The sequence below is a fragment of the Melanostigma gelatinosum genome (genome assembly GCF_949748355.1).
Source record: "Melanostigma gelatinosum genome assembly, chromosome: 8".
NCBI lineage: Eukaryota > Metazoa > Chordata > Actinopteri > Perciformes > Zoarcidae > Melanostigma > Melanostigma gelatinosum.
This window is the reverse complement of record NC_136641.1, coordinates 14,873,072-14,898,887: the sequence shown is the minus strand read 5'-3', so window position 1 is coordinate 14,898,887 and position 25,816 is coordinate 14,873,072. Positions and strand designations below refer to the sequence as shown.

General features: G+C 38.8%; 1 protein-coding gene across 1 annotated transcript; it reads left to right on the top strand.

The window, feature by feature from the left end:
• Positions 1-328: 328 nt before the first annotated feature.
• Positions 329-25,607, top strand: LOC306780458 (dihydropyridine-sensitive L-type skeletal muscle calcium channel subunit alpha-1-like). The gene is made up of 45 exons (XM_079272846.1): positions 329-713; positions 2,075-2,180; positions 4,560-4,699; positions 4,870-5,003; positions 5,143-5,295; positions 5,440-5,645; positions 5,806-5,909; positions 6,026-6,171; positions 6,245-6,323; positions 6,413-6,573; positions 6,671-6,896; positions 6,985-7,192; positions 7,378-7,498; positions 8,004-8,118; positions 8,205-8,304; positions 8,407-8,476; positions 8,905-9,037; positions 9,176-9,305; positions 9,389-9,448; positions 10,092-10,198; positions 10,288-10,375; positions 10,867-10,974; positions 11,102-11,154; positions 11,245-11,391; positions 11,658-11,859; positions 11,955-12,113; positions 12,827-12,937; positions 13,020-13,103; positions 13,804-13,851; positions 14,771-14,797; positions 14,878-15,003; positions 15,099-15,164; positions 15,295-15,386; positions 15,478-15,637; positions 15,780-15,907; positions 16,030-16,126; positions 16,766-16,868; positions 16,941-17,042; positions 17,141-17,274; positions 22,509-22,634; positions 22,753-22,961; positions 23,047-23,111; positions 23,442-23,488; positions 23,583-23,657; positions 24,123-25,607. Exons 1-45 carry the CDS (start codon positions 532-534, stop codon positions 24,420-24,422), a joined length of 5,538 nt encoding a protein of 1,845 aa, XP_079128972.1. The 5' UTR covers positions 329-531; the 3' UTR covers positions 24,423-25,607.
• The last annotated feature ends 209 nt before the right edge of the window (positions 25,608-25,816 follow it).

Below are 25,816 nucleotides of genomic sequence, written 5' to 3'. Positions count from 1 at the left end.
GTCTGTTTTGAGAAGGTTCAGGGGGCTAATGGTGATATTCTGCTACTGCGCAAATCCCATAAACTGTGTCTGTCCCCTTCTCGTGCTCTAGTCTGCCACTGCTGCCCTGACCCAACCTCTCCCTGATCACATCTACTCCCATCTTCTACCTTACACCCCCCCCCCCCCTCCCACCTCCACTCCCACACCCCGCTAACCATCCCCAAGCATGGCCTGTCAGTGGTTAACAGTCTAAATTTAAACTACAGCAGGGCCAACTGCTCCTCCAGCCGCTCTGGGCTCCTGTTATTTTTCTCTGCCGAGGGGGTTTTCCTGTCAAAGACCCTCAGCCAAGAGGAGAGGCCTGTGGCTCTGCGTAAGGGAGACAGCGTCAGGGGGAGAGAAGGCGGCAGAGGAGCGCACACAGCATCGGCAGGTCTGGAACTCCGGGGCCTTCACAACCGGGACATATAAAGTGCCTCAGTTTGGGATTATTCAGTAAGAAGACACACTTCCACAGGACTAGGAGCGTTTAGCGGTTGAGGCGTAAAGATGGCGGCCAAAGCAGAGGACAAGCTGGTTATCATGAATGAAGAGGAGCTGAAGAGGAAGCAGAAGGAGAAGCTGAAGAAGCTACAGGCCACAGGGGGAAACCCTCGACCTGCGAGAACCCTCTTCCTCTTCAACCTCAAAAACCCCTTCCGTAAGGCCTGCACCAGCATTGTGGAGTGGAAGTATCCTTTATATCTCACATACACACACACACACACACCTGCCTACATTATACACAACTCAAAGACTTTTGTGTTTGTAATAAGAAGTAGAAATTGGCTTGAAATGTGTTCTTTAAATGGAAGTATTTTACCCCTGAGTATACAGTATGTAGGTTTTAACAACATGTAGGGCTCTGGTTAAGAACACTGAGATACATATTAATTATCAGCCTTGTACTTCACCTGTGGTAAGCATGCACAAGCCCAGCCTCTATCGAGCTGTGTTAAGGCGATCCCTGAAGTGTTAAGACTTTGGTTATGTATTTGGTAGCTCGATCAAAGTGGAGTTTGTCGCCTTTGGCTTAAGAGGTGCTCCAGGTGAAAATACAATCTATTTACATCTGGCAGACAGTTAATGAAGCCGCCTGTTAGTGTCCTGATAGCTGACATTCTGCTTTTAATGTGCAAATAGCTGCTCTGAAGTGCTGGCACTCTGTGAGGCTTGAAGCCTGAGGACAGGGCAGACTGCTGAGTGATGTTATGGCCCCTAAAGGGGGTTTCCTGCTTTTAGCCTGATGTCCATTCCTGGATAATACATATTTTACATCCAAAATAGAAAGAACTAATTATATCTAGTGACTGCCCTAATGTCACAATAGAACAGAGATGATTGTGTAAATATGTATTGTCTCCCAATCCTCTGTCGGGTCATGGGTTCGTTAAATCACGTTGGTATGTTATTCTGTAACAGAATGCATCGCTGTTGTGTTTAGAACCTAATAACAGAAATAGGCTGAACCCCTTAAATCCTTCTAATTGTACTTTTAAAAAGTATTTAAATGCTCACAGATTTTAGGATAAATGAATATCCACTGTAGGATATAGAATGACCAAACTGCATTATTTCTGATGAGTAGTCTGTGTTTAAATGGTGCGATCATATTCTTGGGCTGTGCAGCTGCCCTGCGGCATCACAGGGAGACATGATGCTGACCTGGCAGGGGAATTCTCTGCGAGAGCCCTCTATGGACAAGAATGAAGCAGCACAGCAGACAAAGTTACATGTACTGTGGCTAAGCAATGGGCTAGGACAGAGATGATGTTTCAGGCGGCATTTAGAGGCACTCATTAATATAATCCGAGTTTGATTCATTTGATTTGATTTGTTACATTAAATCACAAAACATGAAATTCACAATTCATTTTCCAACAGTGTTTCTTACCCATGTACTGGACATGTACACAATTAACTCAAATATTATCATCAATTATATTACTCCAAGCAAATTGTATCCCTTTGTTAAATTTCCTTTTGGTCGTAACCGGGAGTTTACCAGTCCTCCTCGTGTGTTGTTGTTATGATCCTGAGTTTCCTCATCCAGAACCTTTGAGATCATCATCTTATTGACCATCTTTGCAAACTGTATTGCTTTGGCTGTGTTCCTGCCCATGCCTGAAGAAGACAGCAATAACACCAACATAAACCTGGTGAGTATGAGTGTGGACACAAACCCTTTCTTTGACGTATGACTCCGTACTCTACAGGAGGAGCTGTGGCTTTTCAGATATGGAAAAGAAACAAAATATTTCACTCATGGTCTCCAGTATTTTACCATGACCAGTGGATGACTGCGCAGCTGTGTTTAACACATTCATATGACTGCTTTGAGCCAGACACTAAATATATAAGAGTTTCAGCTGGTCACTGATCTGAGTGCCAAGCCACATTAGACACAACTCAGTTCTTAATTTGGAATCCCATCTGTGTCTGCAGAGAAACATGTCATCTAACAACTGTGCTGTTAGTTTATCATCCAACTCAGAAACGGGCGATGAAAGAAGACAACAGTAACTAACCCTAACCCGTGATAATTAAGTTCCAATATGTGGGATTTTGATATTGATATGTGTGATGATATTTTCGCCTGCATGGATACATTTACAGAATACGAAAATGTTAAGTTCAGAAATGGCTTGTGATGTCTGTTTTTATGAATTTATGAATTGAAATGCCGCCAAACTGGTTGAAACGTACATGCCTTTAAAACTATGATTGTTGCATCTGAGTGGATGACCTTTTTGGCAAAACGCAATAATTCAAGAAATATTTTTTATGTATTCTGTCAAAACCAATGAAGAAGCCTAAGGGTTTCCTGACTCTCTAGATGGCGGGAGATCCACAAAGTCTCTCATGTTAAAGGAGAGACAACTATCCACGCTATGCTGTGAGGATGTGGGTAGTGTGTTAAAGGTGGCCGACTGAACAAATACCACCCAGGGATGATCCAAATGTCTGTGTGTTTAACTGAGCAAAATAAATATGTTTGCTCTTGCACAGTGTACACAAATTGCCAATGTCTAGATATTTGAGGCTGTATTGACACTGGTGTAGTGATATTGAGGAGGCTCCATGTGCTGACGTTATATGCGGATCGCTGTCTGAGAGGTGTTGCCTCAAGCTCAAATCACAATATAGCAATACAGCAATCACCAGCTTTCCTCCCTCCAGTCAATAAACTCCACACATCACTATGTTGATATCCAACTGATTGACAGCTAAATTCATTTAAGTCATCGGATATCTGAACCTGAAACTGACCCCATTTCTTTAATATCTTTACTTTGGCCCACTCACCAGCCTTCCACCAAATCCTCCCTTCTTACTGAGCCATTCCTCAGAGGTGAACCATGTAACAAGAGCTGGTCAACTTAACCCCCCCTTTTTGCTGTTAGAAGTATGTCGGCACTGGCAGTGTCACTCCGTGACGCAAGTGGATACAGGAGAGTCCACAAATGGTGCCTCATGTAACCACATTTACTGTACACTCGTGTACTAAATATGATGGCTCGTAACATTGATACACTACAATGTAGAAGCGCAGCTCTGCTTGTTCCTCCTCTCCATTGCTTGAGTTAGTCAATACATGTATGTAGTATTGTTGATGTGTGCAAGTTTGGCCTTGGATATTCTAATCGATTAGGGCTTGGGGGACTGCTGTTGGATGGTTCAGCCAAAAATGATTGACCTGATTTGTTGAAAAGGATCAAAGGGAAACAAACAGCATATCATATATAATTTATATTACGCTGTACTTCAACTGAACTTTGATGATAAATTAAGCTGTGGCAGGATTCCCTGGAGGCTCTGTGGTACTGTTCTCATCTTCTCCTACATTTGTATTTCCGTCAGCAATGAAGAGCAAAAGAAGTAGTGTGGATCTAATGAGGACAATTGTAAGCAAATATGCGTGATGGAGTGTTTTGGTAGCAAAATAATACTACCCTGACGTTGCAGTTATGTTAGTTCCTCTTGTGTGCGTTCCATCGTCTTCATTCGTTTGTTGTCAGTGGCAGTCGCCACTGAGGAAAACCATACTCAGCCCTGTGTCTGTCTGCTGTTTGTCTCTGAGAATATCAACACTGGTGATAAATACACAGATAAAGGCCTGATTTGCAAACAGGTGATTTTATTCCATAAATCTGGTATTTATCGGTTTACCACCTCTGAACTAAACATTTAAAATATCCGCCAAGAGTTTGCTTTGTCTTAAACTGTCAGACAAAGCTTGTAAATTGTGGCTGGTTTCAGTAATCATAATGTGACACATGGGCCATCGATCTGTTTAAACCTATTGAGGTCATGTTTAATCTGCATTACACAGTAGCCTCATGGCTAATCACAATTAGCCATGAGGCTACGAAAGCTAATGAGTTATTCTATTACCAACAACATCTCCTGCTATTCCCCGTAGCCGGTGCTTAAATGCCAAAGTTGTAACTAACTCCAATCACTGGTTACTTGAGAATTGAACCTAGGTGTGAGCTTTATATAATGTAATTTCCAGGCATGTGTTTGTCTCGCTGCAGGAGAGTTTGGAGTACATCTTCCTGATCATATTCACGTTAGAGTGCTTTCTGAAGATAGTGGCGTATGGGCTTGTGTTCCACGAAGGCGCCTATTTACGTAACTGTTGGAACATATTGGACTTTGTCATCGTCTTCATGGGGTAAGATGAGCTCCAAGCTGCATGTGGATATCTCTACCACAGTGTTAAACCACATCTATGAAACTGCCATTGACATTGTGTTGAACACTTCACATCTTACAGTCACATCTGAACTGGAATGTTGTATTGAGGAGTGTTGGACACTTATGGTTGTGTAATATTTCCTACAGTCTCTTCACCTTTGCCTTGGATACCATCAATAAGATAGCAGGTGTGCCAAAGGAGAAGGGCGGGGGGTTTGACATGAAGGCACTGAGAGCCTTCAGAGTGCTGCGACCCTTACGTCTCGTCTCTGGAGTCCCCAGTAAGAGCCTCTTCTGTCATCCAAAAATGCTGCAGAAACACCTTGTGTCCATGTAACACTGTGTGATTAATGAGGAAAGCTTCCTGGAAACAGTGCTGAGATTTTGTTCTGTTGTAATGGTTTTACTGTTCACATTCAGGCCTGCAGGTGGTGATGAACTCCATCCTTAAAGCCATGCTGCCTCTGCTGCACATTGCCCTTCTGGTCTTTTTACTGGTCACCATCTATGCCATCATGGGACTGGAGCTATTCAAGTGCAAAATGCATAAAACCTGCTATTACACTGGCACAAGTAAGTGTAAAGGGCACAATCCGTGACATTGCTTCATTTGAGCTTTTGTTTTGTTATTTATAGTCATACCTGATACTATATTACCAGCTATAATTCCCCCGAAACCACATTTAAATAAATGTATCTCGTCTCTTTTGCCCACAGACCTCTATTCCACAGCAGAAGGCGAGCTGCCTGCACCATGTGCTCAGGCTGGTAACGGACGCCGCTGCAAGATCAACGGCTCTGAGTGTCGGCCAGGCTGGGAGGGTCCCAACAATGGCATCACCCACTTTGATAACATTGGCTTTGCCATGCTTACAGTCTACCAATGTATCACCATGGAGGGATGGACCAAAGTTCTCTACTGGGTCAGTGACTGCTTGAACATCTTCTCCGTTGTTTTTTTATTTTCACTGTTTGTGCTCTTGCCACCAACACCTTTACATCTGTCTACATTTTAGGTAAATGTTGTGTAAAGTACACCTAACAGAATTCATTGTTTGTGGCTGACAAAGAGTTGTGTTTCAGGTTAATGATGCCATGGGAAATGAATGGCCCTGGGTCTACTTCGTGCCCCTCATTCTGCTGGGTTCCTTCTTCGTGCTTAATTTGGTTCTGGGTGTGCTCAGTGGGTAAGACAATTATAACCTTCTATCCTTTCTAATGTCTAAAAGCTTGCCTTTTCGCGTCAACAAGCAAAAAAAAGAAGCACTAATGCTTTTATGCTTTTCTTTGTCTTTCCACTCAGAGAATTTACCAAAGAGCGAGAGAAGGCCAGGTCACGTGGAGAGTTCCAGAAGTTGCGAGAGTGTCAGCAACTGGATGAAGACGTGCATGGCTACATGGAGTGGATCACTCACGCTGAAGTCCTGGATGCTGACCGAGAGGGCAAAGGTCAGCACTACAATCCACGTCAGGACCAATCCCTTGTAGAGACACTAAATCATCTTTGTTCTTCTCTTGTCAGGACTCCTGCCTTTAACCAGCGACCCTGATAGAGACAGCCTGTATGACCTGGAAGGCAAGGGCCAAATAGTCTACTACTAGTGAGTCTGCAGTTATGTAAATGTGTCAATGTTTACATGCAATATTCACGTGACTCGACACAGTAAGCCAGGGTTGTTCTTGTGTTTAGTCGCCTGGCCCGTCGCTGGAACCGTTTCTTCAGGATGAAGTGTCTGCTGTATGTGAAAACTAAGAGCTTTTACTGGCTAGTGATGTTTCTCGTCTTCCTCAACACCCTGACCATAGCAACAGAACACCACCACCAGTCTGACTCGCTCACGTCTCTACAAGGTTGGTGAATAAAATAATATTTAAATATTTAATTTGAAATAAAATGATATCGCTCCCAGCTCCATCCATTCATCTCTGTCCCCTCTTATCTCATCAGATGTGGCCAGTCGAATACTGCTGGTGCTGTTCGTCGTAGAGATGTTTGTGAAGATGTATGCTCTGGCTCCAAGAGCATATTTCATGTCCCTATTTAACCGCTTTGACTTCTTTGTGGTGATCTGCGGTATCCTGGAGATGATCATGTTCTCTGCAGGAGCCGTGGCTCCCTTGGGTTTCTCTGTACTAAGGTGTATCCGGCTGCTGAGGATCCTTAAAGTAACAAAGTACGTCATGTCCCCTCAAAGGATCGTGTTGCATTAAGTGTGAGTCAATGTAATTTCACACCTCTCTCTCCTTCTAACTGTTTTGCAGGTACTGGACCTCTTTGAGTAATTTTGTGGCTTCTCTCCTCAACTCTGTACGCTCCATTGCCTCCCTGCTCCTACTTCTCTTCCTCTTCATCGTCATTTTCTCCCTGCTGGGAATGCAGGTGTTTGGGGGGAAATTCAACTTTACCGAACACAGATCCAGACGCAGTAACTTTGACAACTTCCCTCAGGCCCTCATCACTGTTTTTCAGGTGAAGCTTGACACCGATTCATACATTCTCTGCTTTAAACTCCCAGCAATGGCAGCTTTGATTTTGTTAAACCTTTCTTGCCTGATTTTGATGATCCATAGGGTGTCATTACTTTCATTAACAGTAGTAGCATCTACATCATCCTTTCATACCTGACGATAATGAATCACATGGCTATCTCTCAGATCCTTACAGGAGAAGACTGGACCACCATTATGAACAATGGCATTATGGCCTATGGAGGGCCTGAATTTCCTGGCATCCTGGTCGCCATCTTCTTTATCATCCTCTTTGTGTGTGGAAACTGTATCCTTCACATACACTCACAGTGTAATCTTGGATTTAATAAGAGTCGACAGGCATGCGACTGGCTTAGTGTGCTAACATTTACTAATTGGCACTAAACACAATAGACATCGGCGTTTTAACCTGATGACATGAATGTGTGAACACGATTTAATGGCAATCAATGCAATAGTTCTTGAGATATTTCACTCAAAATCTCAAGTCAATCTCATGGTAGGGCTAGAGGAAAAGTTAAGGGATCACCAAATTTGGATACATTACCTGGGACTCATAAATGTTTGTACTAAATTGTATATCAATCCACCCAGTTTCTAAACTGACCTGCCAGATGGTTTGTTTCACAGATTTTGTGTTTTTAAGATATTTCAATCTAGACCAAAGTTGTGGCCAAACTGATATCCGACCATTTCCGATGTTCCCATCTATAGAACAATTCCAAAACTTGGATACTTAGCAGTAATACAAATAAAAAAGGTGTTTGTTCTCCTGAGTTTAGCACCATCAGATATCCTCCTCAATGTCTTCTTGGCCATCGCCGTCGACAACCTGGGAGAGGCTGAGAGTCTGACTTCAGCTCAGAAAGAAAAGGCGGAGGAGAAGTTGAGAAGAAAGTTACTAAGGTGAGAAACAGAATACACAACATAAGCGCGAGGATTTGCTGTGTCTTCTAGACTTTACTATGTTCCCTCTTTTTATTACCCTCCAGGTCCAAAATGCCTGAGAAGACTGATGAGGACAGGGAGAGGATAGCTAAGAAACTGGCAGAGCAGAGAGCCAAGATGGAGATCATGCCCACAACAGCCAAGGTTAGTGTTATTTCTGGTATCATATCACATATTTACTGTCGGTAATTATATATTAATCAGGAGCATAAGTTGCTATAATACATGTTTATTTGTTTTTTTCAGCTCAAAATTGACGAGTTTGAGTCTAATGTCAATGAAGTGAAAGATCCTTTCCCACCTGACGACTTCCCAGGTAACAAATGTCTAAACCTCTACTCAAACTCTTCATCCTCTCACATTTCTCAGCGATGTAGTTGTGGCAGGAGGCGGTCACTGATGGCAGTAATTGATATTCATTACACTGGCTGTTTACCAGTGCTGCTATCCTGGCTACAGTATAAGTATAGTAACCCCTCATCATTATTATTAGACTCAGTCGAGTTTATAGCAGAGTCTAAAGTTAGGCTATTTTCACACTACTCCTGTGACTACCATCTAAAGTCTATAACATGATTGAATATAGAGCGATTTCCCCTTTTTTCAACAATATTACTTTAATTTGCTTGATTTTTGCTTTTTACTTTCTTCTGTAATGCTGCAACACAACTACTACCGACCAGTTTTAAAGTTAATTTGTCATTGCACTGTAGACATTTGAGTCTATTTCCTTCCACATGGTAGGTGATGACGAGGAGGTAGAGCCCGAAATCCCCATCAGCCCTCGGCCCCGACCGATGGCCGACCTGCAGCTGAAGGAAGAAGCCGTTCCATTGCCTGAAGCCAGCTCCTTTTTCATTTTTAGCCCTCAGAACAAGTAGGAACCAGCCATACCAACCTGAGAATAACAGTGGTTGTATTTCTGAGTTTTCTCATGCTGTACCATGAAAACCCAACAGTGAATTGATTGAACTCACTGATGACTGTATGTCTTTGCATACTTGTTGGTATCCAGGTTTCGTAAGCTGTGCTACAAGATCATCAATGCCTCCTCCTTCACCAACTTAATCCTTCTGTTCATCCTGCTCTCCTCCATCTCCCTGGCAGCTGAGGACCCCATCGATCCCAAGTCCTACAGAAACAAGGTAACAACCAGGTCTACACACAGAGCATTATCGATTGAAAGAAGGACAACATTTGACAGCAAACCTTTGTGCTTTTCCTCCAGATATTGGCCCATGCTGACTTTGTCTTCACAACTGTGTTCACCATTGAGATTGTACTGAAGGTAATGTGCTGTATTTTTTTATGTTCTGCCCTATTTGGGTTGACCGATGTGGATCTTTGAAGTCAAGATACCAGATAACACATATAGATAGTTTTGTTCTGAAGCTGATGATGCATTTTTTCTGATATTCTGTGTTTGAATTTGAGCATTTTGTGCCAGAAGTTACAGAAAAATAAACAATTACATCTCTAATGTTATACTTGGCAAAGGCAAAAGCCTCTGAAACAGCATTCTTTGTATCACAGGTCACTGGAATCTTACTTCATTGTAATGAAATTGTTTTATGTGGGGGTGAAACATGTCGGAGCTGGATGAGGCAGGTTTCTTTGAAGGCCTTACATGTTTCACAGGAATCACTGGGAACCTACTGAATTAACAATGATAGTATTTAAAGCCCCACTGCTGGAAATAAACAACAATTGTTAACATTAGAGCTGAAAATATATTTACTTTCATTATCGATAATCTGTCAATTAAAAGGAATCAGATGAATGTTCTGTCAATTCACCGATTGATTAATCAACTACTTTTCACAGTTCTATTTGACATTCAATGCAACACGAGTTCTGACTAAATGAAAAGCTTCAACACAAGTATGTTTGGTTCAATGTCCTGGGTGTTACTGTATGTATCTGAATGACAGATGACAGTATATGGAGCATTCATGCACGAGGGCTCCTTCTGCCGTAACTCCTTCAACATCCTGGATCTGATTGTGGTTGGAGTCTCTCTACTTTCTATGGGGATGGAGTGAGTAGACATTTTGAGATTGCCCTATTCAATAGATATGTGCCACATGCACATTTTAAGAATTTTGTTTTGTCATGTGCTGTATGCAGATCCAGTGCCATCTCTGTGGTGAAGATTCTCAGGGTGCTGAGGGTGCTGAGGCCTCTCAGGGCCATCAATAGAGCCAAAGGGTTAAAGGTACAACACATGCATGAATACAGTAATTCCCCCTGGGGAAATCTCTATGTTTCCAGTGGTAGAAGAAGTAACCAGATCCTTTACTGAACAATACAATACAGTCAATACAACAATATAAAAAAATACTCAATCACGAGGAAAGGTTCTGCATTCAAAATATTACTTTAGTTAAAGCATCAAATGGCAAAGGCCCAGCAAGGCACTGCTTTTTGTGAATGTTCACAAGCAAATATGGTTGGAACCACTGGTATCTTTAGCAATGCCTTGTATTTTATAGGCTAATAAAATGTTTTTATGTTAAATATGAATCTTAAAACTTGCTATAGTTATTAAAAGAGTCTAAAAATTACAATATTTGATTCTGTTGTATGTGGTTGAGTAGTAATATGAAGTATCTTACACTGGAAATACAAGTAAAGTACAAGACCTCAAAATTGTACTAGTACATGTATTAACAGTATTAAGTGGTCATTGTTTTTCTTTTATGACAGCATGTGGTCCAATGTGTGTTTGTGGCCATCAAAACCATCGGCAACATCGTCATGGTCACCATGCTGCTCAATTTCATGTTTGCCTGTATCGGAGTGCAGCTCTTCAAGGTAATTTGTAAAAAGATGATGTTGACATTAAAAGTATTATAAGGTCCTATTTCCCGATGAATCTACTATAACTGTGGATGCCTTGCTGCTTCTGTATTAAATGTGGCCCTTGTGCTTTCCCTCCTAGGGTAAATTCTACAGCTGCACAGACTCGTCGAAAATGACAGGAGAGGAATGCCAGTAAGGCAAACATCTTTCACACATCGTAGATCACATCTATCAAAACCGCAATGCTATTTTAGAGTCACCGTTCTCTGTGTCTGCTTTCAGGGGACTTTTCGTGAAGCACGTGGAGAATTCCCGACAAGACACAGTGTTGGCTCAGAGAGAATGGCTCAACAATGACTTCAACTTTGACAATGTGTTCTCTGGCATGCTGGCTCTCTTCACTGTTTCCACATTTGAGGGCTGGCCAAAGTAAGCACAGCATGCATTTTCATTTGCTAAATTGCGATTTTTCTATCACATCTGTTTGATTGAGTTAGATGACAGAATATCTTATTATGTGGGTGTTTAGTTGGAAGTTATTCCATTTCCTGGAGCCAGAGATGGTAATAAAGGCAGTATATATTATTTAATGTCTGAAAAATTAATTCCATATATTTAAATTCGCCTTCTGGTATTTCTGATCTTTGTCTTGAAAATTTTCCCTCGTCTCGCAACATCACTCCATTTGTTTCCAGACTGTTGTACAGAGCCATTGATTCAGACAAAGAAGACATGGGTCCTGTCTTCAACAATCGCGTAGATGTGTCCATCTTCTTCATCGTCTACATCATCCTCATTGCCTTCTTCATGATGAACGTCTTTGTGGGCTTCGTCATTGTCACTTTCCAGGAGCAGGGCGAGCAGGAGTACAAGGACTGCGAGCTGGACAAGAACCAGGTACACGAAGACACCAATCATTTCCAGTGAAATCTAAAACATGTTGTGTCGAATATTCTTTTTTTTTTCTAACCCACCTTCTGCCTCCACTTCAGCGCCAATGTGTGCAGTACGCCCTGAAAGCTCAACCTCTGAGATGCTACATCCCCAAAAACCCTAACCAGTACAGAGTCTGGTACATTGTCACCTCCTGCTACTTTGAATACCTCATGTTCTTCCTAATTATGCTCAACACCTTGTGTCTGGGGATGCAGGTATGTCAATTAAGATCATGTTGCAACCTAAAAGCATTTATCATTTAATTAATGAGAATTTTTTTTTAACTGTATTCAAAATACGGGGCATATACTGTATATGGATTTCCAGCAAAGTCCCAGACTAATGTTGGGGGGGATTAGGAGCGTTTGCACAGAAACACCAACAATTTTTGTATGTAACGGTGGTAAAAAGGGACCAGACAATACACTGAGAGGGTGAGATCCAGTTGTTAAAGTTTCATTATGGACCTGATTTAGTTTTTATGAAATGCTAATTAAATTGTAAGACAATTTTGATCTTATTTATTAGGTTTTGCCATCATTTCCATTGCTTAAGATAACATGGTACTCACCAAAACAATGTGCAGCATGTACTAAAGGGCTGGAGGTGGTGGCAACAGCAAGATGAACGGATAATCAGAAAACAATAAAAACCAATTGTTTGTGGTAGAAACCCGCAACATAATCAAGGATCTTCTGCCTCTGACACCAGAAATGCCACAAGATGTCTTTTTTTAAACTCTTATATTATTTGTCCAGTCAAATAATTACTTTAGAGAAAAAACTGATGGGCTTTAAGCCGGTACATTTTGTAAATTTCGTTCAAGTTTTGTGTAATTATCTTCAATAAAACTACATTTTGTACTAAAACTACACCAGATTAATAGTTGCTGTTGTTGAGATTCATATTTTTATTCCACTTTAAACAGCACTGCAACCAGTCCAACCATGTGACCAAGCTGTCAGCCACCCTGAACGTGATCTTCACCGTGCTCTTCACTCTGGAGATGATTCTCAAGCTCATGGCCTTCAAAGCGAGGGTAACAGCCTCACACTCAAGTGATTATCCACCCAATCCAATGTCCTACTGTGTCACACTTTGTGCTGTATCTGTGTGTGCAGGGCTACTTTGGAGACCCCTGGAACGTCTTTGACTTCGTCATTGTCATCGGTAGTGTCGTTGATGTCATCCTTAGCGAAGTCGATGTGAGTGTGATAGAACTTTTATACGTCTTATCGATTCCAATGAATTCCACTGATTTCAGATTCACATTGCAGGTGTTGTGTATGAAAGTCCTTTGGTTTTGTCTTAATGAGACATTTCCAGTCAATAGTGTGATTCGATTTGAATCCACTGAATGTATTTATTCAATGCTCTGACGCAGAAGCATATACACTTTGCCCAACAGCTGATTGTTGCCAGCAGAACTAGCTCACCGAACGTGGTCAGTACTTTCGTTGGCCATTCCCGCCCAACCTCCTCAGTGCCTTGTGGGAGACCTCTGAAGCATCGCCATTTCCATTACCCAACCACCAAACTTTCCATCATTCCCACAATTATCCATCACAATATTTGATGTGATTTGATGTTTGTGTGTTGTCTGAGCACTTCAAATTAAAAAGAGCACCATATCAGTAAAGTATTTTAGTGTTATTTCATGGGGTTATGCTACACAAACCCAGTGTTGTTTCTTGCCAGTCACTGTTTCTCTCACTGCATTGTCCTCACCTTTTCCATCCACAAACACAAGCTTGTAGTAATTTCTGTTTTCTTCGGCTAGTTTCACATCTTCTCCTATTTTCCTCTTTGTCTCCCATCCCCCCTTTCTCTTCTTCTTTTGCTTATTTCCCCTCTCAATTCTCTGTCCTCCACACACCTCACTCCTCATCTGTCTATCCTCCACAGAGTGCCCTGGCTGCCAGTGGAGGACTGTACTGTCTCCATGGCTGTGCTGTAAATATCTGATCTTCACTGCACTGCACTGCTGCATGAGCCTTGCTGTGTGAGCACTCCACTATGTTCTCTACTAAAGATTACTACTACTGGACCCTGTGTGGCTCATACTGGTGAACCATCTTCACCACCTTCTACTGTCTGTCTAATCTTGCAGTGCAAAAGTAAGATAAGACCTAGAGGCGGTTGATATGCCCTTATAATACTATAAGGGCTCAACATTGACTATATCAGCCCAGCAGGTATTACTAACAGCTGGATTGACTGTACAGGACTTTTACCAGGGAAAGCTCTCCGTATATCGCAGTATACTGGAGTTGTGGTGTCTTGTGTCTGTGGCAACTTTCCCACGCTGACACACGATTGCCTGTCAGTGAACTTGCCACATCTTCCCCACCCACAGGAGCGTTCTCTTCGAATCTTCCTGTGCAATTTTTTTTGAACTTTAATTCTTCCTCTTGAAACTAATTTATTTTTTATCTGGAGCTTCCACTCCAGAAACTGTTCTTCGACGCTTCTTAGGATTTTTTTGACCACAGCTTCCAGCGTACTCTTAGCTGCTGCTCTGTCGCTGGTCTCTCCCATATGGTAATTACTCTTACTGCTATAAGGGCAAGACAAAAGTTCCACACTGCAGCTTTAATATTTTGACAATGAAGTTTGTATTGAGTTTATTTCGCATGAGATAGAAAATGCAGTTGTTTTTCTGGTCTTCAGCAACTAAGACCTGGAGGCTTTGTAACTCATCAACGGTGGAAAGATTGCTCTCTAATATTCACCCTGATTTGTGATTGTAAATCAAACCTTAACAATGTTTAACAGGTCAGTGCTATGTCTGCTATGTACCTTTTAATAATGATATCACAACTTCTATCAAACGTAACTCATGTAACTACAGTATTTCATCTACTTTGTGCAGGAAACAAATCCTATGCAAGCAATTGCGGTAAGCCTAAACTTAACCAGCAAAGTTTTTCTCTTTTCAAGTTTTCTTTCCCTCAAATCCTCCGGTCTTTGTGTCTGTAGGCGTCTGAAAATGCCTCAGTTTCCATCACGTTCTTCCGACTCTTCCGTGTCATGCGTCTGGTCAAGCTGCTGAACCGTTCGGAGGGCATCCGTAACCTGCTGTGGACCTTCATTAAATCCTTCCAGGTCAGTCGCACTCATATTAAAAAGTATTATTCAAAAACATGTTGAAAGTGGAAATAAAAATGAATGACCAAACTGTTTGTGTTTGTGTCTTACAGGCTATTCCCCACGTAGCTTTGCTCATCATAATGCTCTTCTTTATCTACGCTGTCATCGGGATGCAGGTACTCAAGTCTTTCATTTAAATTTTCTGAATCAAAACATTTAAACCTCTGTAGATTGTTAATATGTTTTTGAATAAATGCCACTAAGACAACTTTCTGTATTCGGCTGGGATTTTAAACAACCCTTCAGATCTTTGGAAAGGTAGCCTTAGTTGATGGCACCCAAATCAACCGCAACAACAACTTCCAGACATTCCCTCAGGCGGTTCTGATGTTATTCCGGTGAGTCTTCAAGCGAGCATCGTTGGTTGAAAGCCCATTGGCTGCAAGGTCATAAACTGAGCCAGAATCTCACTTTGGTTTGAATACTCAGGTGTGCTACTGGAGAGGCTTGGCAGGAGGTCATGATGGCTTCAATGTATGGGAAGAAGTGTGACCCCAAGTCTGAGTTCCTGTCAGGGGAGGAGTTCACCTGCGGGTCCAACTTCGCTGTCTTCTACTTCCTCAGCTTCTACTGTCTCTGTGCCTTCCTGGTGAGCAGCAACATTTATCTTTAAGCTTCATTAGTATCTGTTGTTATATGTCAACAATTCTTTTTTAAATTAAAAAATACCTTCTTTGCCCAGACAGTTTAAACCTGTGTGAATAAGTGTCTTTTTTTCTTACCCACCTCAGATCCTCAACCTGTTTGTAGCTGTCATCATGGACAACTTTGACTACCTAACCCGTGATTGGTCTCTTCTTGGTCCACACCATCTGGATGAGTTTAAGAAGATCTGGGCTGAATATGACCCTGAAGCCACGTAAGCCTGAACACCAGTGAAACTTGACCCTTCATTTATTTATGCGCAGTCAACACAATAAATAGGCCGGATTCTAATTGGTGCCTCTTAAAAATGATTACGTTTTTTTTCTGATTTAACAGGGGGAGAATTAAGCATCTGGACGTGGTGACGCTGTTGCGAAGTCTCCAGCCTCCACTTGGCTTTGGCAAGTTCTGTCCTCATCGTGCTGCATGCAAGGTACCTACAGTACAGTCATAAACAGTGTCAAGGACCATGTGGTGCAATCATACATACAACTCATCAGACAGGCTGTTAGAAGGGTCTTATGTACGTCGATTGATAACATTAACAATACAATAAAATCATTGTAAATGGACATTGTACTATAATAGTATAAAGAGACACGCGACACAAAAAGTGAGACCACAACATATTTAACATCCCAATGAAAACTATTAATGGTGTACAGGTCTTGCAATGTCATGTTGGATATTTTAGAAAAGATTAGGTTGTATTAGATTGGTTTAGATTTTATGACTATGATATGGAATACTATGACATTTATTTTTTACATTTTTATGATAAACTACACTATGAAATTTGTCGAGACATTTTTATTATATACTATTGCATTTGTTATGCATACTACACTGATTTGGTTGAGATGCAGATCATTTACATTTGTGAAAGTAAAATGTACAAATGAAAATGACAAGCTCAACTATATGCTTGAATAACATTAAAAGGAAAGAAAATAATGAATGTCAAATATGAATGACAATAACATGGTAGTAACTTATTTGAAACGATGCACTGTTTAAAACGATTGGGTGGGTAGACGAGTATCAATTTAAAAAAGCAGCTTCCTGTCCACAGCGCTTGATTGGCATGAACATGCCTCTCAACAGCGATGGCACCGTCACCTTTAATGCCACCCTGTTTGCTCTCGTCAGGACTGCACTCAAGATCAAAACAGAAGGTACAAAGCATTCAAAGTTGTATATCTGTGACTTCAACTTGATGTACAAGTAATGTACATTGTTCTAAACAGGTAACTTTGAGCAGGCCAACGAGGAGCTGAGAGCCATTATAAAATCAATCTGGAAACGCACAAGTATGAAACTGTTAGACCAGGTCATCCCGCCTATTGGAGGTGAGTCTTTCAAGATAAATAGAAATACTTAAATTGCACCTTTACAAAATAATCCACTGTTTTTCACCCTGCCAGCACTGTGACTTGTCTGATTACAGATGATGAGGTGACTGTGGGGAAATTCTACTCCACCTTCCTGATCCAGGATCATTTCCGCAAGTTTTTGAAGCGTCAGGAGGAGTACTATGGCTACCGGCCCTCTAAGAAGAGCGCCTCAGGCCCAGAGATCCAGGTGAGCGCTCAAAATCACATTTTATATTGCTGTACTACGATTATTTTTGGACTTACTATACTATGACAATTTTCTGTGACTTTTATAACTAACTTGACTTTTTCAACATACTATACTTTGACTTTTTCAACATACTATACTATGACTTTTTTCGACATACTATACTATGACTTTTTTAGACATACTATGCTATGACTTTTTTCGACATACTATGCTATGACCTTTTTCAACATACTATACTTTGACTTTTTTAGACATACTATACTATGACTTTTTTGACATACTATACTATGACTTTTTTCGACATACTATGCTATGACTTTTTTCGACATACTATACTTTGACTTTTTTAGACATACTATACTATGACTTTTTTCGACATACTATACGATGACCTTTTTCAACATATTATACTTTGACTTTTTTAGACATACTGTGCTATGACCTTTTTCAACATACTATACCTTGACTTTTTTCGACATACTATACCTTGACTTTTTTCGACATACTATACTATGACTTTTTTCGACATACTATACTATGACCTTTTTCAACATACTATACTTTGACTTTTTTCGACATACTATACTATGACTTTTTTCGACATACTATACAATGACCTTTTTCAACATACTATACTTTGACTTTTTTAGACATACTATACTATGACTTTTTTCGACATACTATACGATGACCTTTTTCAACATACTATACTTTGACTTTTTTCAACATACTATACTTTGACTTTTTTCGACATACTATACTTTGACTTTTTTAGACATACTATACTATGACTTTTTTAGACATACTATACTATGACCTTTTTCAACATACTATACTTTGACTTTTTTAGACATACTATACTATGACTTTTTTAGACATACTATACTATGACGTTTTTCAACATACTATACTTTGACTTTTTTCGACATACTATACTTTGACTTTTTTAGACATACTATACTATGACCTTTTTCAACATACTATACTTTGACTTTTTTCGACATACTATACTATGACTTTTTTCGACATACTATACGATGACCTTTTTCAACATACTATACTTTGACTTTTTTCAACATACTATACTTTGACCTTTTTCAACATACTATACTTTGACTTTTTTAGACATACTATACTATGACTTTTTTCAACATACTATACTTTGACTTTTTTCGACATACTATACTATGACTTTTTTCGACATACTATACGATGACCTTTTTCAACATATTATACTTTGACTTTTTTAGACATACTGTGCTATGACCTTTTTCAACATACTATACCTTGACTTTTTTCGACATACTATACTATGACTTTTTTCGACATACTATACTGTGACTTTTTTCAACAAACTATACTTTGACTTTTTTCGACATACTATACTATGACTTTTTTCGACATACTATACGATGACCTTTTTCAACATACTATACTTTGACTTTTTTCAACATACTATACTTTGACTTTTTTCGACATACTATACTATGACTTTTTTAGACATACTATACGATGACCTTTTTCAACATACTATACTTTGACTTTTTTAGACATACTATACTATGACTTTTTTAGACATACTATACTATGACCTTTTTCAACATACTATACTTTGACTTTTTTAGACATACTATACTATAACTTTTTTAGACATACTATACTATGACCTTTTTCAACATACTATACTTTGACTTTTTTAGACATACTATACTTTGACTTTTTTAGACATACTATACTATGACCTTTTTCAACATACTATACTTTGACTTTTTTCGACATACCATACTATGACTTTTTTCGACATACTATACGATGACCTTTTTCAACATACTATACTTTGACTTTTTTCAACATACTATACTTTGACCTTTTTCAACATACTATACTTTGACTTTTTTAGACATACTATACTATGACTTTTTTCAACATACTATACTTTGACTTTTTTCAACATACTATACTTTGACTTTTTTCGACATACTATACTATGACTTTTTTAGACATACTATACTATGACCTTTTTCAACATACTATACTTTGACTTTTTTCGACATACTATACTTTGACTTTTTTAGACATACTATACTATGACTTTTTTAGACATACTATACTATGACCTTTTTCAACATACTATACTTTGACTTTTTTAGACATACTATACTATGACTTTTTTCGACATACTATACGATGACCTTTTTCAACATACTATACTTTGACTTTTTTAGACATAGTATACTATGACTTTTTTCGACATACTATACGATGACCTTTTTTAACATATTATACTTTGACTTTTTTAGACATACTGTGCTATGACCTTTTTCAACATACTATACCTTGACTTTTTTAGACATACTATACTATGACTTTTTTCGACATACTATACTATGACTTTTTTCAACAAACTATACTTTGACTTTTTTAGACATACTATACTATGACTTTTTTCGACATACTATACGATGACCTTTTTCAACATACTATACTTTGACTTTTTTCAACATACTATACTTTGACTTTTTTCGACATACTATACTATGACTTTTTTAGACATACTATACGATGACCTTTTTCAACATACTATACTTTGACTTTTTTAGACATACTATACTATGACTTTTTTAGACATACTATACTATGACCTTTTTCAACATACTATACTTTGACTTTTTTAGACATACTATACTATAACTTTTTTAGACATACTATACTATGACCTTTTTCAACATACTATACTTTGACTTTTTTAGACATACTATACTTTGACTTTTTTAGACATACTATACTATGACCTTTTTCAACATACTATACTTTGACTTTTTTCGACATACTATACTATGACTTTTTTCGACATACTATACGATGACCTTTTTCAACATACTATACTTTGACTTTTTTCAACATACTATACTTTGACCTTTTTCAACATACTATACTTTGACTTTTTTAGACATACTATACTATGACTTTTTTCAACATACTATACTTTGACTTTTTTAGACATACTATACTATGACTTTTTTCGACATACTATACGATGACCTTTTTCAACATATTATACTTTGACTTTTTTAGACATACTGTGCTATGACCTTTTTCAACATACTATACCTTGACTTTTTAGACATACTATACTATGACTTTTTTCGACATACTATACTATGACTTTTTTCAACAAACTATACTTTGACTTTTTTCGACATACTATACTATGACTTTTTTTCGACATACTATACGATGACCTTTTTCAACATACTATACTTTGACTTTTTTCAACATACTATACTTTGACTTTTTTCGACATACTATACTATGACTTTTTTAGACATACTATACTATGGCCTTTTTCAACATACTATACTTTGATTTTTTTCGACATACTATACTTTGACTTTTTTAGACATACTATACTATGACTTTTTTCGACATACTATACGATGACCTTTTTCAACATACTATACTTTGACTTTTTTCAACATACTATACTTTGACTTTTTTAGACATACTATACTATGACTTTTTTAGACATACTATACTATGACCTTTTTCAACATACTATACTTTGACTTTTTTAGACATACTATACAATGACTTTTTTAGACATACTATACTATGACCTTTTTCAACATACTATACTTTGACTTTTTTCGACATACTATACGATGACCTTTTTCAACATACTATACTTTGACTTTTTCAACATACTACACTTTGACTTTTTTAGACATACTATACTATGACTTTTTTCAACATACTATACTTTGACTTTTTTAGACATACTGTGCTATGACCTTTTTCAACATACTATACCTTGACTTTTTTCGACATACTATACTATGACTTTTTTCGACATACTATACTGACTTTTTTCAACAAACTATACTTTGACTTTTTTCGACATACTATACTATGACTTTTTTCGACATACTATACGATGACCTTTTTCAACATACTATACTTTGACTTTTTTCAACATACTATACTTTGACTTTTTTCGACATACTATACTATGACTTTTTTCGACATACTATACTATGACCTTTTTCAACATACTATACTTTGACTTTTTTCGACATACTATACTTTGACTTTTTTAGACATACTATACTATGACTTTTTTCGACATACTATACGATGACCTTTTTCAACATACTATACTTTGACTTTTTTAGACATACTATACTATGACTTTTTTCGACATACTATACGATGACCTTTTTCAACATACTATACTTTGACTTTTTTAGACATACTATACTATGACTTTTTTCGACATACTATACGATGACCTTTTTCAACATACTATACTTTGACTTTTTTCAACATACTATACTTTGACTTTTTTCGACATACTATACTTTGACTTTTTTAGACATACTATACTATGACCTTTTTCAACATACTATACTTTGACTTTTTTAGACATACTATACTATGACTTTTTTCGACATACTATACGATGACTTTTTTCAACATACTATACTTTGACTTTTTTCGACATACTATACTTTGACTTTTTTAGACATACTATACGATGACTTTTTTCGACATACTACACTCTGACCTTTTTCGACATACAATAACTATGACCTTTTTCAACATGAAGGACGGCACTGCTCTCCACTATGACTATTTCCTGACTTTTTCCGACGTACTATACTTTGACTTTTATCTGACTTTTTTCATTGACTTTTTAAATTATTCATGACATAATATAATTGGATCTTCACTGCATTTTTATGACAATATATTATGACTTTTTATTACTTTTTTGTGATATTTTATGGCAATTTTACCACGTTTTTCATGGAAAAACTTTTTATGACATTCTATACTATGACTTTTACTATAACAACACAAATATAAAAAGAATAGAAAAATGGCATTGTATAGTACGGCAAACAAAATGTACAAAAATAGTGTCTTCTGTCATAAAAAGTAATGTCATATATATGTCATGAAAAATAATCAAAATAAGTAGTAAAATATTCCTAAAAAAGTCATGAAAAAGTGACGGTCTTGTATGACAAAAAGTCACAGTACAGTTTGTAATAAAAAACTATATATTTCATAAAAAAATCAGTATACTATGTCATGAAGAAATGGTCACAAAAAAGTTAAATTAAATTGTACTTCAGTATTCCTGCATCTACACTGTTAAGCCTGCGTATATCTAGCCTCTTGCTTTTCTTACACCAAAACTCAACTTCATTTTTACCATGTTCTTCTAGGCGGGCCTGAGGAGTATAGACGATGAGGTTGCTCCAGAGATGCACAGGGCCATTTCTGGAGACCTGCAGAATGAGGAAGAGATGGACAAAGCTATGGAGGAAGCAGGGGAAGAAGGCATCTACCAGGTGAGGGAAACGGTCTACAACTTGGGGGAACAGTTATACAGTACATGAAAAATACTGTGTATTTGGAGTGACTGGTCAATTGGATTATCTGTGTGCTTGTCTTACTCTGTATTTCCAGCGTACACACGGCCTGTTTGGTAACCGGGTGGACTCATTCTCTAGTGAGCCTGTCAACACTCAGTCCCAGCAGATGACCAACCAGCGGCCCCTCAAGTTCTCTGAGAGCCAGCCTGAGTCTCCACCAAACTCCGCTGCCTTGGTGCCCACTACTGAATTTTTCCCCACAGCCGCACCAAAAAGCAACACTAACAACAACGCCTTTGCAGAGTGAGTATCAAACACACACACAGACTAAATGACATATGCTCTGAGTAAACATGTCCGATGTGTGACAACTCTTGTTGTCTTTCAGATATTCATTTGATAGAGAAGGCAGTCCCGAAGAGTTTTACAATCTCAGTGAGGATGCAGAGCCAGGTAATTCAAAGCGCTTAACAGATGACCGACGATCTAATAATACATATCATATATAAGTATAAACAGTATGATTTATTAGTATTAGAGACAAATGCACACAGAAAATATGAAGGGCAAGGAACATGTTCTATGTTGACCAGGCCCCATTGCACCTTTTGCTCAAAGAATTTAAACATTTTATCTTAATACACATCAAATAACACATTTTACATTGTTGTTTATCCACTGCCAATTCTAGATCCACAAATAATGTTCATATAAAATCAGGTAAAGAAGTAGGTACCGTGCAGATTGATAGAGATGGATTTTTCTTTATTCTCACTTGTCAAGGTAACCTGCGCTCCTGGAACTTCACAGTGAGAACAGACAAAACGCAGGTAATATTTATTTACCTAAGGATGACTCATCCAGTGTAAATGAAGATGAACAGCTCATATAGACAAAGTGTGGATGCATATCTTTTCTTTGCAGTTCCCTTATGAGCGTAACTATGGTGACAGTCAGAGTGAGAGCTCCAGTACTGCAGCTGACCAGCTCGTCCAGGAGGTACGTGAGACGGGATCTCTGACTCCACGTAGGGGATCATAAACATAACTCATTTAATAGCACCAGTCTGACTTCCTAGTCCTGGATTGAACCACATTTATCTCTGCGTTTTAATTTGTTTGAGAACTCCGTACACTTTACACAAACCAAATAATTGTCAAATTCAGTTTTTTAGTTGACCACATCAGTCGTAAAGAGTAAGGAAATATTTGTTAAAAACTATAAATCAAAGCTGAGCTGTTACGTGTTGTCGAAATATATTGGAAAGATGGCTGTATTTTCCCCTTTGAGAAAGATACTCACTGTGCTTCATGGAGGTTGTTCTGTAGCTGAGCCTGCATGCCTTCAATATAATAACTAATAATATTTTTCAAAATGGCAGGTATGAAATTGTATAACAACAATGAAAACATGAAAATGTCACTGTATGTAAGCAAGGACACTGCATGTTGTTTTCATCACCAGGCTCTTGTAAAGGGCGGTCTGGCCTCCCTGGCCAAAGACCCTGGCTTTGTCTCTGCGACTAAGGAGGAGATGGCTGATGCCATGCACACGACTGTGGACGAGATGGAAAGCGCGGCTCGGGGCATTCTCAGCGAACGCGCCGGCAGCGTCGCCTCCGTCAAAAAGAGACGTCCCATCCCGGTCCCTCTTCCTCCTGCCGTGGCAGCGTGGGTAACGGGCCAGCCGGATCCAGCTGCGAGGAGAAAGAGACGTCCAATCCCCCTGATTCCCTCCGTACAGGAGGCAGACTCTAAAGTTTAGAAGATGCCACTTGAGTTTATGTGGTTATCTCCACCTCACTAAGCTTGTTTCTCTTTTAACAGTCTGTATCTACTAGCCTAGCTCAGGGCCTAATGGCAGGTTGGCTCAGGTTTAACATATTAAGTGTGTTTGAAACTTAACTAAAGAGAAACAATATATCTGATGTTGAAACATCTTTATTTTCAGATTCATTGAAAGCACTGTAATAAAAATACTAACTTATTTCAGAGCAAACAGATTTGACGCACTTCTTTCTTTGTAGCGTTTGTTGACGTTATCCATTCCATGTGACTTATGGGACAACCATGTGAGTGAGCAGAGCGTCTTACTGTAGGCTCACTGAAGACTAAAACAACGCTCTGAATAAAGGGAGCAGGCGGCCGACTAACTGTGGTGCAGTTCAGTGAGGACAGTGGGAAAGGACTCCACTTTGGGGAAACGAAGACTTGAGTTTCTGTGCATGCAGGCCCAGAAAGGTTCACTGAATGAGCAGTTCGTGCTTTTAAATGGGCACGGTGCTATAATGACAAGGCAGGTTAAACCAGTTTTTACTTTGTTGGCAAAGCACCGTCCTCTGATCAGTTAGGACTTTCTCTTAATACTGAGGTTTACTGAGTTTCCTCCTGCTCACCACTGTTCTTTTATGCAGTTGGTATCAGCAGATTTTATCGAGGAAACTATTTTTTTCTATGGATATAGAGATACATTTAATCTCTAAAGTAAGTATCCAAAGATTTAGCTGTATTAAAAGTATTTGTTGATTTTAAAGCGACGCTGTAGTCAAAGCAGTGCATGTGATTTTGTTCCAAGTCACTTTAAGTCGCTCTACTGCTACAGGTTGTGTTTTTGATTTACCTTTGATACCTTTGAGTTAGGGACACTTAGTTTGAGCCATACAGATAATGTATCTTCATACCTGGAGTATGTGGATTTAGATTTACACCTCATGACAATTATTCATAATTGCACTTGATTGATGTTTTTTTGCCTAATTCACAGTGACAGGTCCTAACGGACCTATTTTTCTAACATTATCATCTGACCAGCCTGTGTGTTGCTGTTATACATACACAATGTTGGAGACGGTTTGAGTGAACTTTGATGCTCAACCTCAGGTCTCCTTTACTTCTGGGTCTATGCCATGATGGTTGATGTTACAAAAGAAATAAATCATCCAAACATTCATTTCTGTGTGTTGTCTTTCTGCAAACAAACCAAAGATGGACATCTGAGCTCTCAGACTGTTACAGGAGAGGGAACAAAGCAGGTTAGTTTCATTCATTAAATAAGCAAACTAATGACAGAAACGCCTTGAACTGAGAGTGTTGGTGCAAACAGAGCCTTGATGAAAAGATAGGTGCATGCTTTGCATGCTTCCCCCAGCAGAAGTCGGT

What these genes read in the sequence shown, in the direction of transcription:
- LOC306780458 (XM_079272846.1), top strand. Translation starts at nt 532, where the DNA reads ATGGCGGCCAAAGCAGAGGACAAGCTGGTTATCATGAATGAAGAGGAG. An exon ending in ACCAGCATTGTGGAGTGGAA is followed by an intron (nt 714 to 2,074) that starts GTATCCTTTATA and finishes TTCCTCATCCAG; the next exon opens with AACCTTTGAGATCATCATCT. An exon ending in CCCTCATCACTGTTTTTCAG is followed by an intron (nt 7,193 to 7,377) that starts GTGAAGCTTGAC and finishes GCTATCTCTCAG; the next exon opens with ATCCTTACAGGAGAAGACTG.